General features: G+C 40.1%; 1 protein-coding gene across 1 annotated transcript in view; it reads left to right on the forward strand.

Moving 5' to 3' along the window:
- Nucleotides 1–259: 259 nt before the first annotated feature.
- The window catches only part of TMC3 (transmembrane channel like 3), a 31,432-nt gene continuing 17,140 nt past the window's right edge, over nt 260–14,551 (forward strand). Inside the window, exons 1-12 of the mRNA XM_070762777.1 lie at nt 260–369; nt 2,242–2,385; nt 4,619–4,694; nt 6,637–6,718; nt 7,366–7,472; nt 7,719–7,817; nt 7,907–8,049; nt 9,724–9,871; nt 11,699–11,742; nt 11,872–12,019; nt 13,297–13,406; nt 14,418–14,496. Coding sequence (XP_070618878.1) covers nt 260–369; nt 2,242–2,385; nt 4,619–4,694; nt 6,637–6,718; nt 7,366–7,472; nt 7,719–7,817; nt 7,907–8,049; nt 9,724–9,871; nt 11,699–11,742; nt 11,872–12,019; nt 13,297–13,406; nt 14,418–14,496 — 1,290 coding nt within the window. The remainder of the gene's footprint in view (nt 370–2,241; nt 2,386–4,618; nt 4,695–6,636; nt 6,719–7,365; nt 7,473–7,718; nt 7,818–7,906; nt 8,050–9,723; nt 9,872–11,698; nt 11,743–11,871; nt 12,020–13,296; nt 13,407–14,417; nt 14,497–14,551) is intronic.

Consider the following 14,551-nt stretch of genomic DNA (forward strand, 5'->3'; position numbering starts at 1 on the left):
GTGCTTCAGCTTTTGATGTGCTGTGCCTTTAAGACCATGAACGTATCCTGAGCTTTCTGATATTTCCCAGAGCTAGGAGTGTCTGAATCAGGCAGGGATGGAAATAGAGTTCACTTCCACATTTGTCAGTTTTATAACTCTCTTAATATCTGGTTTCTAATCATCTTTCCACACCTTCTTGCAACTTGGCTCCTCTGCTTGTGTCTGGGGGTTTTTTTAATCCTTTTTTTAAAAACAAAAAACATCAGAAAGTTCTACGATGTCATTTGGAGGTGGCAGTTCAGCCGCAAAAAATGCAAGAACCTGCAAGAGATCTAAAACCGTGAAACGACACGCCAGCATCTACACTTATCCGGAACCACCTCACAGGTAAGAAATTTGATTTTCTGCTCTATTTGACCAAACAGCTAAAACATGGTGCAAGGGAAAGAATTCTTCAGGTGCTGTTTTTCTGCTGTTTGCATGGCAAACATCGCCTGTCAAAATTCCCAATTCAGCACAACTCTTGATGGACAGCTCGTGTTGGCAGAATTTGATAATGCTGTTCAGATAGGTAGGAATAGAGACCTTGTAATTAAATACACAGCTGATATTGGACTTTAGCTCTAGAAAGTTTGTCTCAATCTGTATAGTTTATTTTATTTTATTTATTTATTTTGTCCAATACACAATGAGGGTTTTAGTGGGTATATATCTATATACACATAGTAAAATACATGATGAAGGTTATAGAGGAGATACTCACAGTAAAATACATCTAAGAAAGAATAGAAAAGAAGATATAGTAATAGAACATATCAATGAAAGAATAAAAGAAGAGATATAGGAATAGAAGAAAGGTAAAGAAGATATAGGAGAGTCTCAAATTGTAAAGTCTGGAGGACAGAAGGGAAAGGGGGGACACGATCGAAACATTTAAATATGTTAAAGGGTTAAATAAGTTTCAGGAGGGAAGTGTTTTCAACAGGAAAGTGAACACAAGGACAAGGGGGCACAATCTGAGGTTAGTTGGGAGGGGGGAAGATCAGAAGCAACGTGAGAAAATATTATTTTACTGAAAGAGTAGTAGGTGCTTGGAACAAACTTCCAGCAGATACGGTTGGTAAATCCACAATAACATGCCTGGGATAAACATATATTCATCTTAAGATAAAATACAAGAAATAGCATAAGGGCAGACTAGATGGACCAGGAGGTCTTTTTCTGCCATCAATCTTCTATGTTTCTATATCAGCTTTGAAATTTGAAGCTGAGTTAAACCAAGTACAGTGATACCTCATCTTATGAACTTAATTGGTTCTGGTGCTAGGTTTGTAAGGTGAAAAGTTTGTAAGACGAAACAATGTTTCCCATAGGAATAAATGGAAAACCGATTAATGCATGCAAGCCCAAAACTCACCCCTTTTGCCAGCCGAAGCGCCCGTTTTTCCACTGCTGGGATTCTCCTGAGGCTCCCCTCCATGGGAAACCCCACCTCTGGACTTCCGTGTTTTTGTGATGCTGCAGGGGAATCCCAGCAGGGGATTCCCAGCAGTGCAAAAAGGGGTGCTTCACTGGCAACAGAAGTCCGGAGGTGGGGTTTCCCAGCGAGGGGAGCCTCAGCGAAATTGCAGCATCGCAAAAACACGTACGTCCTCGAAACCCCACCTCCGGACTTTCATTGCCGGCCAAGGGCCTGTTTTTGCGCTGCTGGGATTCCCCTGCAGCATTGCAAAAACACAGAAGTCTGGAGGTGGTGTTTCCCATGGAGGGGAGCTTCAGGGGAATCCCAGCAGTGCAAAAACGGGCGCTTCGCTGGCAATGGAAGTCAGGAGGTGGTGAAAATAGTTTGGAAGAAGAGGCAAAAAAATATTAAACCTCGGATTTGTATCTCGAAAAGTTTGTATGACGAGGCGTTTGTAAGACGAGGTATCACTGTATTTGAGTTTATTTAATTAGACTTCTCTACTTCCCAATATCTTGGTACTCATGGGTTTGTTTGATGGAGCACTGTCTGTCACCCACGCTTATGATTTGCTTGGCATAGATTCACACAAAGGTAAAAGAAGGAAAACCTTTGTTTGGTGCAAATAATAACTATATAAATCTTCCTCCTAAGCCAATAGCCGTTGGGGGTAAAATACATGGACTGGGTTTATAAAATTGTAAACTTGGAAATAAACAAATGTGTGTTTCTGAGAGAAGCATGGATAATAATGTTTTCCTTTATGTGTGTTCCTTGTGGGATCTGGCTATTTTTAGCAATTCGGATGAAGATAATGGGGATGAGAAGGTTGACAGCAATGACCCGGAACAGATCTTCCAGAACATACAATTTCAGAAGGAAATTATGGCCAACATTTGTTGCAGGCCATGGCCCATGAGACAAAAACTCCGAGCATTGAGGTAATGGGGTCACTTGTGGAGAACAACTGGTCCAAAAGAATGGTTTGAAGGTTGCAAAGCCAATGGTCACGTTCAGTGATTTGATCTTCTTGGAGAAAAAGGGTATCTGGGCTGCAGGCTATGTATCTGTTAGATTTGTAGCCAACCTTTTCTCCAGAAATGCAAGGTAGCTTACCATATTTTGGGGAGTATAAGACACACCCTTTTCCTCCCTAAAAGAGGCTGAAAATTCAGGTGCATCTTATACTCTTAATGTAGTTCTTTTTCCCCCAGCCCTAACTAGGTGCTATCAATCTTCCCAGCTCTTACCTTGCAGGTTCTTTCCTTGTTACTCTTTGCGAAGAATGTTTTCCAAGCCCTAAGGATGTTTGATCTCCTCCTGGTCTGTCTGCCAAACTCCCCTCTTCCCTGTCACTCACGCTTCCTTGGTCAGAGAAGCCTTTGTCGGGAGATTCTATCGGGAGCAAAACAGGCCTGTGGCATGTGGATGTTTCCCCCACATCCACCTCCACATTCCTTGGGGCAGGAGCTGGGCCAGAGCTAACCACAACAGGCAGGAAACCCTACACCACTTCAGGCAAATGGTTATCCAACATCTTCTTAAAAACTTCCAGTGTTGGAGCATTCACAACATCTGGAGGCAAGCAGTTCCACCGATTACTGTCTTTCTTTATTTCAGATTACAGACAGGCGTAGAAAAGTTATTTTTCAGTTTTTAATTTCCTCTTTCTGGCCAGTGAGGCAATTTTTAATGCTCCTTACATTCTGTCAGATAAGCAGTATGATGTAGTTAAGGTAGCTTAGATTTTGTGTGCGGTTAATAAAATCTGACTTATTGGAGGCTCCCTTATTACTTGTAAATAGATTATAGCTGTATTTTATGTATTGATCTTTGTGTCACTGTACTGTTCTTTGGTTTAAGAAAAAGAGCTGTGCCAAGAACTGGAGATCTTGTACCCACAATCTACTCTGGAAGTTGAAATACTTTTTGCCTTTAACAAGGACATTTACTCTCTAAAGTAATTGTGGAGGTGGCTATCATTTCCTAATGGACCAGAATACCTCCAAGACCGCCTTCTGCTGCACGAATCCCAGCAGCCGATGAGGTCCCACAGAGTTGGCCTTCTCCGGGTCCCGTTGGCTACACAATGTCATCTGGTGAGACCCAGGGGAAGAGCCTTCTCTGTGGCAGCCTCTGGAACCAACTCCCCCCAGAGATTAGGACTGTCCCCACCCTCTTCACCTTTCGTAAGTTATTAAAAACACATCTTTGTCGCCAGGCATGGGGAAACTAACACACATCCCAATTGTCAAGGCTGGTGTATGGTTTGATTGGTTGTGTGATTATTTTATTTTATTATAATGGTTTTAAATTGCATTTTAAAATTGGATTTGTACACTGTTTATGTTGTTGTGAGCCGCCCTGAGTCCTCGGAGAGGGCCGGCATACAAATCTATTATTATTATTAATTAATTAATGTTCGAAGAAGCATACAGTATTCCTGTTTTTTAAAGTTACTTGTAGTGATGGGCGAACCGAACTCGCACAATTCAGGTCCGTACTGAATTTTGCGGTGTTCGGCATGCCGAACACGAACACAAATTTTTTGAAACTTCGGGCAAAGTTCGGGATAGTGTTCGGCATTCGGAGCTTTGACGTCACTGGCAGGTTGCTAAGGACGCCAAGGTGATCACTTCCTGGATTCCATGGAATCCAGGAAGTGATCACCTTGGCATCCTTAGCAACCTGCCGGTGACGTCAAAGCTCCACCCCCGGAATCTCTTCATGGGAGGGTTTCCCCAGTTCCTTCAAAGGGAGGTCTTCACGTAAAAATAAACATTGTTAATAATCAGGTGACAAAGTGCAGCTTTGGTCTTCTTTGTGATGGATGCTTCCTGAAAATCTGGAGGCTGGATAGTAGACTCCTAAAACTCTGTCCCCTGCTTGCTTCCTTCTCTTCCCCTCAATTGTTGGGGTTCCGTAACAAATAACAACACATCTGTAGCTGCTGGTTTGTACCCTTCACATTCCCCGTGATATTTTTTTAAAAGAAGAAAAATTAAGATGCTCCCTTTGTTGTTAGAATAACAAGAGCAGATTGCCTTTGGCTGCAGAAAGTCCCACTACTTGATGCTATTTATTTAATGTTGTTTATGAAAGGAGAATGGCCGGAACCTGAGCTATAATGAGATTTTGGGTCATCAAAAACCCACCGCTTTTTTTTCTTGGCAGACAAGCTAAAGAGATTGTATTGAAGTACGAAGGTCGGCTGACTCGGACGAGAGGCTATCAAGCTGCTGGAGCAGAGGTTAGTCTGGTTTTCATTAAAAGCTCCAGAGCTCACTTTTCATGAAAATGAGTCCAGCATTTCTATTTGCAGAGAGGAATATTTCTAACAATTTCTAATGATATCATTGTCATCTCCGTGAAAATGAGAAATATTGTTTACAGATCGTCTTTTCCTTCCTGGCAAAGCTTTTTACCTTTAATGAGGGAGAGATTTTATGCACACCCCTTACTGACCTCTTAGAAATCGGGTGAGGTCAACAGTGGATAGTCTAAGGGGTAAAGTTTTGGGGGTTTGGTGATGATACTACAGAGTCAGGAAGTGAGTTCCATGCATTAACTACTCAGTTGCTAAAGTCGTATTTCCTACAGTCGAGTTTGGAGTGGTTTACTTTGAGTTTGTATCTGTTGTGTGCTCATGTGTTGTTGTGGTTGAAGCCGAAGTAGTCATTGACAGGAAGTATATTATAACAGATGATTTTATTGTTAGTACAAGGTACATGGTTATTAGGGTTTGCCATTGTAAACTACCTATTGTAGTCTCTTGTATTTTCACTTTAAATATTTTGGGCTGGTTTGCCATAAGAGGGCGCCAGTACTCCTTCCCTCAATGATGCTTTAACGCTCATTCACTTTTGCTTTGCCTTGAAGGGGGAGTGTATTTGCCTAGTGCTTATTATATTGTATGGCTTAGTGCTTGTTATGGATTGTTTCTATTTGGTATATATGTGAATAGTACTTATTAAGCATAACTAAGTCTGTGTCTCTTTTTTCTTTGGCTTTGCCACACATCCGCACTCTGTTTAAATTCTCTGCTCAGTGTATGTCAAAGGTCTCATAGCCTAGCTATACCGAGACATACCAACATTCATTGGTTGATAATGCTTTTGTTGTGTTTAAGACGATGTAGTTCTAAGCTTTCTAAGCCTAGGATTTCAAGTCTGGTTGGATAGGGTATTCTGTGGTGTGTGGAATAAATAAAATAAAATAAATAAATAAAGATTCATTGGGGAAAATTCACTTAGTGTGCATTATACAGCATTTGAACACCAACTATCTATTATCTGTAGCAGGAGAGTTTGTTTCATTTCAGCAGAGCAGACAAGCACAGAGTGAGCTGAGAGTGCAGAGCGAAGGTGGAGCCACTCCCATCCTTAAATTTAAGTTTCCAGTTTTGATTCTCTGCACAGATTCAGGCGTGTTTAGTTCCCATTGGCTGACTTAGTTGCTATGCCTATTCAATGGCTGACGTTGTTACCATTGGCTCTCTCAGTTCATGAATATCTTAACATGAACTTTTTCATTTAGCTTGCTGAAATGGTGGTGCTATTGTGTCAAATGGTTGTGCTTTTGAGTCAAAAGGCTTTCTGAAGTTTAGCCTTTGGTCCATTCCTTCTTTTATTATTATTTATTGGATTTGTATGCCGCCCCTCTCCCCTTAGTAAAATACTTCCAGCAGCAGCTATAAAGCTGGGCATGCATTATAAAATTCATTAGCCTTGATTGCAGAATAGATTATTTATGTATTGAGTGGCTTTATAACACATTGACCAAAATTTGAATGTCAATACATGCACATTAATCAATGGAATTTGTGAACTACCTGGAAAAGTTGGAGAAACACACATAAAAGGAAAACGGGTTTTTCTGTTCGTGTTTTTGTACAGAAATACAATATTACATTAAATAGATTCAGCTCAATGGCAAAGTTAATTACTGCATCCACTATATATCCTGTTTTATATTTCAATATTAACGTTTTGTAAAGATTACAGAATTACATTAAAATATAGCTAATATTTCAAATCCAAAATACAAATACCGGTATTTCAAGAATGTAATTACTAAAGCAAATATATTAAGTAAAATACGGGTGAACTGGAGCTGGAAACGACAGTATCAGCAACGCGAGGTGTTATAGACTGTATATGTTCTAAATGTGTGTGGTTATTTTGCTTTTCTAGCTATGGAGGAAATTTATTAGGCTTGCATATAACTTCATGGTCATCTTTATTCCTTGGGAAATGAGAATCAAGAAAATTGAAAGTAAGTATACATGGCTTGAAAAATTCAAAGTGTTGGATAAAACGAAAATGCTAGAAATTGGCTGGGATATAAAGATGAATATGATTAATGAAAATAAATTGCAGGAACTGATGGGACGATGGGATGGGGTACATGTTATATGGTCAGTATAAAGAAGAATAAACTGGGTTAACTCTATAATATGTAAATATTGTATTGTTCTCAGTTTTAAAAGTTTTTTATTTATTTATTTATTTATTTACTTACTTATTTACTTGTTTTTTTGTTTACTTGTTTATTTACTTACTTACTTACTTACTTACTTACTTACTTACTTACTTACTTACTTACTTACTTACTTACTTATTTATTACATTTGTATGCCGCCCCTCTCCATAGACTCGGGGCGGCTCACAACAGTAATAGAAAAACAATGTACAATACAAATCTAATAATTAAAACTAAAAACCCATAATTTAAAAAACATGCACACAACATACCATACATAATCATTATAGGCCTGGGGAAGTTATCTTAGTTCCCCCATACCTGACGGCAGAGGTGGGTTTTAAGGAGTTTACGAAAGGCAAGGAGGGTGGGGGCTATTCAAATCTTAAGGATGCAAGCAACAGTTTATAGTCATATGCTATACGTTTTTTTGTGTTTAGGTCACTTTGGCTCAGGGGTTGCCTCTTACTTTATCTTTTTGCGATGGCTGTTTGGCATCAACATTGTTCTCACCATCATGACAGGAGCCTTTGTAGTTTTGCCAGAAGTAAGTAACTATTTTAGACTTCCAGATAGAACCCAAAACTTGTCTTAGGTCAACAGTGGACCATTTGACCTTGATTGAAAAAACCCTGAAAGCCCTCAAAATATCTTGAAGTGACTTTAGGACATCAGTTGTGGTGTCACACAAGACGAATAAAGTTTTTTCTATACGAACTGGGTGGTGTACAAGTGTTGTAAAAACCTACCTGTCTACCTTCCTATCTAATTCCCAGACTTCATTTTGTTACAGATCTTGGCTGGAGATCCCTTTGGAACTACTCCCAACAAGCGGATCCCGAGTGATCAGTTTCATTCTGCACAAGATCTGGATACCATTTGGTCTTTGGGGGCAAGCAGAAAATCTTCCTAGTACACACACACACAAACACTTATTAGATAGAAGTGCTACTGATAATTATGTCGTTTCTATTTCTATAGGGTTACCTCCAATACTCTGTTTTATTCTATGGATACTACGGGCAAGCGAGGAAAATTGGGAGTGCTGGTTACCGACTGCCCCTTGCCTACTTCCTTGTCGGAATGGCAGTCTTCGCCTACAGTTTTATCATACTCTTGAAGAAGTAAGACGGGTCTTTTCATAACAACCATCCATTTAAAAAAAAAAAGTACAGTGATACCTCTCTTACAAACCCCTCGTCATACAAACTTTTCAAGATACAAACCCGGGATTTAAGATTTTTTTGCCTCTTCTTCCAAACTATTTTCACCTTACAAACCCAAGCAGCGGCCACTGGGATGCCCCGCCTCTGGACTTCTGTTGCCAGTGAAGCGCCCGTTTTTGCGCTGCTGGGATTCCCCTGAGGGTCCCCTCCATGGGAAACACCACCTCTGGACTTCCAATGCTGCAATTTCGCTGAGGCTCCCCTTGCTGGAAACCCCACCTCCGGACTTCCGTTGCCAGCAAAGCACCCGTTTTTGTGCTGCTGGGATTCCCCTGCTGGGATTCCCCTGCAGCATCACAAAAACATGGAAGTCCGGAGGTGGGGTTTCCCATGGAGGGGAACCTCAGGGGAATCCCAGCGTTGCAAAAACGGGCGCTTCGGCTGGCAAAAAGGGTGAATTTTGGGCTTGCATGCATTAATCACTTTTCCATTGATTCCTATGGGAAACATTGTTTCGCCTTACAAACTTTTCACCTTACAAACTTCATCCCGGAACCAATTAAGTTCGTAAGATGAGGTATCACTGTATTTGACTTTATCGCATTTGTTGACGAGGAACTGCAAGCAAAAACTGAAAAAACAAAGGAGCTTGCTTTAGGTTCCCACCTACCTATTCTGCCTTATGCATGCCAGCGGCCAGTTATGTCCCACAAAGTCGGTCTTCTCCAGGTCCCGTCGGCCAGACAATGTAGTCTGGTGGGGCCTAAGGGAAGAGCCTTCTCTGTGGCGGCCCCGGCCTTTTGGAACAAACTCCCTGTGGGGGCAGCAGTCCATTACTGATTAGGAGTAGGTTGAAATATCTCAACTGGAGACTTTCAAGATCTGGGCTGAAGGATAATAATGTATGGGGTTTTTGATGGTTCGACTACTGTAATGCTCTCTACATGAGGCTACCTTTGAAAAGTGTTCGGAAACTTCAGATCGTGCAGAATGCAGCTGCGAGAGCAGTCATGGGCTTCTCAAAGTATGCCCATGTTACACCAACACTCCGCATTCTGCATTGGTTGCTGATCAATTTCCGGTCACAATTCAAAGTGTTGGTTATGACCTATAAAGCCCTTCATGGCATCAGACCAGAATATCTCCGGGACCGCCTTCTGCTGCACGAATCCCAGTGACCGATTAGGTCCCACAGAGTTGGCCTTCTCCGGGTCCCATCAACTAAACAATGTTGGTTGGCGGGCCCCAGGGGAAGAGCCTTCTCTGTGGTGGCCCCGACTCTCTGGAGCCAGCTCCCCCCAGAGATTAGAACTTCCCCTATCCTCCTTGCCTTTCGTAAACTCCTCAAAACCCACCTTTGTCATCAGGCATGGGGGAACTGAGCTATCTCCCCCGGGCCTATACAATTTATGTATGGTATGTTTGTATGTATGTCTGCTTAATAATGTTTTTTTTAAAAAAAAAATTCATTGTTATGAACTGTTTTATTGTGTTGTGAGCCGCCCCGAGTCTACGGAGAGGGGCGGCATACAAATCTAATAAATAATAATAATAATAATAATAATAATAATAATAACAACAACAACAACAACAACAACAACAACAACAACAACAACAATAAATATTTTCCAGGATGGCCAAAAATTCCCGACTGAGCCTTGCAAGTGCTTCTGATGAAAACTACACTTTTTGCTGGCGGCTCTTTTGTGCCTGGGATTACTTAATTGGCAACCCTGAAGCTGCTGAAAGCAAATCTGCTGCCATAGTGAACAGCATCCGGGTAAGCTAATCAATGTTCCAGCGGGAAAAGAACGGATGCCTATGATAAGTAGATGAGACCAAAAAAAAATAATGTTGACCTCACCTGCAAAAAGAGGTGGATAAAACTGAACGGGTCCAAAGACGGGCTACAAAAATGGTGGAAGGTCTTAAGCATAAAACTGATCAGGAAAGACTTCATGAACTCAATCTGTATAGTCTGGAGGACAGAAGGGAAAGAGGGGGACATAATCGAAAAATTTAAATACGTTAAAGGGTTAAATAAGGTACAGGAGGGAAGTGTTATTAAGAGGAAAGTGAACACAAGAACAAGGGGGCCCAATCTGAGGTTAGTTGGGGAGGAAGATCAGAAGCAACATGAGAAAATATAATTTGACTGAAAGAGTAGTAGATCTTGGAACAAACTTCCAGCAGACGTGGTTGGTAAATCTACAGAAACTGATTTTAAACATGCCTGGGATAAACATAGATCCATCCTAAGATAAAATACAGGAAATAGTATAAGGGCAGACTCGATGGCATACAAATCTATTATTTGTTAGATTTGTATGCTGCCCCGAGTCTTCGGAGAAGGGCGGCATACAAATCCAATCATAATCATAATCATAATCATAATCATAATCATAATCATAATCATAATCACAATCACAATCACAATCACAATCACAATCACAATCACAATCACAATCATAATCATAATCATAATCATCATCCACACTAACTGAATTTAAACATGCCTGGGATAAATATATATCTATCCTAAGATAAAATACAGGAAATACTATAAGGGCAGACTAGATTTATTTATTATTTATTTATTTATTTATTTTGTCCAATACGTAATACACATTGAAGAGAATAGATATGTAATAATATAAATAAAGAAAAGAATAGAAGAAAAGATATAAAAGTATAGGTGAACATATCTGAAAGGAAGAAAAGATAAATGAGATAAGGAGAGACAATTGGACATGGGACGGAAGGCACACTGGTGCACTTATGCACGCCCCTTACTGACCTCTAAGGAACCTGGATAGGTCAATCGTGGATAGTCTAAGGGAAAAATGTTGGGGGTTAGGGGTTGACACTACTGAGTCTGGTAATGAGTTCCACGCTTCGACAACTCGGTTGCTGAAGTCATATTTTTTGCAGTCAAGTTTGGAGCGGTTAATATTAAGTTTGAATCTGTTGCATGCTCTTGTGTTGTTGCGATTGAAGCTGAAGTAGTCATTGACAGGTAGAACGTTGCAGCATATGATCTTGTGGGCAATGGACCAGGAGGTCTTTTTCTGCCTTCAATCTTCTATGTTTCTATGTTGTGTAGAGTCCTTAGAAGGCTATTGAGCATTGAGACAAATATATACAAATATATACACCTTGAGTGGAAGGGGACCCACTCCTGAGGTGGTAAGCGTGGGAGTGCTGCTAAGGCTTAAGGTCATATATTCAGCGGTGGGTTACTCCCGATTCCCTGGTTCAGTGAACCAGTAGCAGCAATGGCGGGAGGCTCCACCCCCTGCCCGGGATGCTTCTGCATGAGTTCAAACCATTAACAACGGGATTTACAACCCACCACTATCTATATTCCTATGAAACTGTAGTTAGAAATAAGTCTCACAAAACTTTTCTCTGAGTGGGCAATTTTAGGGGTAATTATATTATAATTATATGCTAATTATATTATAATTATATGCTAATTATATTATGATTATATGTTAATTATATGCTAATTATATTCTAACTATATTATAGTTATATGCTAATTATATTATAATTATATGCTAATTATATTATAATTATATGCTGATTTGTTTTTGTTTCTTTTAAGGAGGCTATATTGGAAGAGCAAGAAAAGAAAAAGAGCACAAACCTGTATGTATGCCTATCATTCATTTTTTCCATCTAGTGATATGTAATTGATCAGAGAGAGACATGTAAACCTGTTATTATATAAGCCACTGAAATGATTTGAATCTCTTTTCTGTTTCTCCCCTCCTTCAGGGCGGTGACAATAACCTTAAGAATCATTGCAAACATTTTGGTGCTCCTCTGCCTTGCTGGAAGTATTTACATCATTTATTTTGTGGTGGATCGATCCCAGAAGTTGGAAAGGATGAAAAAGGAGCTGACCTTGTGGGAAAAGAATGAAGTAAGGGGACGTTTTTCTTAGCTGCTAGAGTTCGCAGGGCCTCTAGGAGGCATGAGTGGTTACTCAGGAGGAGGTTTCCTCATGAGTAGTGTTGGGCGAAATGAACCTGCAAAGTTCGTCAAAAGTTCAGGTTCGGGAGAACCAGGAAGCGCCGCTGCCCGGCTGTCACCTTCCAAAACAGCAGGGGGAGTGTCAGCCATTTGGGAGGCAAAAAAGGAGGTGGGGAATCCCACGAAGAGATTCCAGGGATGGAGCTTTGACGCCACTGAGATGTCCTTCCTGGCCAGCTGAAACAGGGACTCCAGGAAGCTCCATCAAAGCTCCGCCCCTGGAATCCCCTCGTGGGATTCCCCACCTCCTTTTCCACTCCACCAACGTGATGGACTAGGGAGGTTCTGTAGGTAGTTCTGGCATGGGAACGAAATCTCGACCACTGGTAACCTGAAAAGGAGTTAGTCCTGTGCTACTGTGTACAGAATTATTGTATGCTACTTCTGCAAAAGGCAGCAATTCAGCCCAATTGTTCTGCTGGTAACTCACATAACATCTAAGGTATTGTTCCACTAGGGCGTTAGCTCTTTCTACTGCTCCATTTGTGGAAGGGTGGAACACAGAACTGAATCCTTGGGTGGAACCAATGGTGCGGATGAATTCTCTCCAGAATGTGGCTGTGAATTGGACCCCCTGATCTGATATGATTCTGCGGGGGCTCCATGCAACCTGTAAATGTGTTTTAGGAACAGCTTGGCCAAATGTCTGGCTGTGGGTAGCCCCGAATAAGCAATGAAATGGACTTGTTTGGAGAACAAATTGATGACAGTCTAAATAACAGTGTCACCTTCCGAGAACTTCCCAGAAGTTCGGCAAAAGTTTGGGTTTGGGTGCCGAACCCGAACTTCGTTGGGTTCACCCAACAATATTCATGAGTAGCGCTACTGGCTATTGGGCCATGCCTCAGGCTATTTAAAGGGGAGTCACACATTCATTCTATCACGGAAAACCATTTGATAAAATGGCTTTCAAGAAAATGAATGCAAACAGAAATATCAATACAAAAATAGATATCACTGTCTAAATGGTTCTGTGGGTGAATGTTTTCACTCGGGATTACATAATCGGGTGTATTTTTTTAACTTCTGACCCTTATCTGTCAAAGACAAAGTTCTATAGCTCTCACCAAAGAGCTATATTCTGATATACATAAAGGTTTAAGAGTTGCATAAAAACCAAGCACTTTATTTTTTTCTGAAAATGACACTTTCTTCTCTTATTTCCAGGTGAGTGTCGTTGTCTCTCTGATCACCATGCTGGCACCCTCTGCATTTGAACTGATAGCTGCATTGGAGATGTACCACCCCCGAACTACTCTTCGCTTCCAACTTGCCAGGTATGGGAAACCAAAGACATGGCAACAACTTAGCATCATGAAAACAGCCTCTGTCATTTCCACCTGGTGGGACAGATGGAATTTTTTAATTTTATTTTATTTTATTTTATTTTATTTTATTTTATTTTATTTTATTTTATTTTATTTTATTTTATTTTATTTTATTTTATTTTATTTTATTTTATTTTATTTTATTTTATTTTATTTTATTTTATTTTATTTTATTTTATTTTATTTTATTTTATTTTATTTTATTTTATTTTATTTTATTTTATTTTATTTTATTTTATTTTATTTTATTTTATTGTATTTTATTGTATTGTATTGTATTGTATTGTATTGTATTGTATTGATTTGTTTTGTTTTGTTTTGTTTTGTTTTGTTTTTTTATTTTTTTATTCTATTCTATTTATTTTATTTTATTTTATTTTATTTTATTTTATTTTATTTTATTTTACTTTACTTTACTTTACTTTACTTTACTTTATTTTATTTTATTTTTTCATTCATTCATTCATTCATTCATTTATTTATTTATTTATTGGATTTGTATGCCACCCCTCTCCGTGGACTCGGGGCGGCTAACAACAGTGATAAAAAACAGCATGTAACAATCCAATACTAAAACAACTAAAAAACCCTTATTATAAAACCAAACATACAATGCATAAATTGTAGAGGCCTAGGGGGAAAGAATATCTCAGTTCCCCCATGCCTGACAGCAGAGGTGGGTTTTAAGGAGCTTACGAAAGGCAAAGAGGGTGGGGGCTATTCTAATCTCTGGGTGGAGTTGGTTCCAGAGGGCCAGGGCCGCCACAGGAAAGGCTCTTCCCCTGGGTCCCGCCAAATGACATTGTTTAGTTGACGGGACTCGGAGAAGGCCCACTCTGTGGGACCTAACTGGTCGCTGTGATTCGTGCGGCAGAAGGCGGTCCCGGAGATAATCTGGTCTTGCAACGAGGAAAAAAAGAAACATTTGTCAATGTTTGTCTCTTGGCTTTCTTTCCGCAGAGTTTTGGTCTTATATTTGGGAAATCTCTACAGCTTGATCATTGCCCTTCTGGATAAAGTCGATAGCATGAGCTTTGTTGTAAGTTGCAAGTCGTAACCATCTTGGGTAGCAACGTGATTTCTATGCTTTGCAA

The sequence above is a fragment of the Erythrolamprus reginae genome, chromosome 10, assembly GCF_031021105.1.
Source record: "Erythrolamprus reginae isolate rEryReg1 chromosome 10, rEryReg1.hap1, whole genome shotgun sequence".
Lineage (NCBI taxonomy): Eukaryota > Metazoa > Chordata > Lepidosauria > Squamata > Dipsadidae > Erythrolamprus > Erythrolamprus reginae.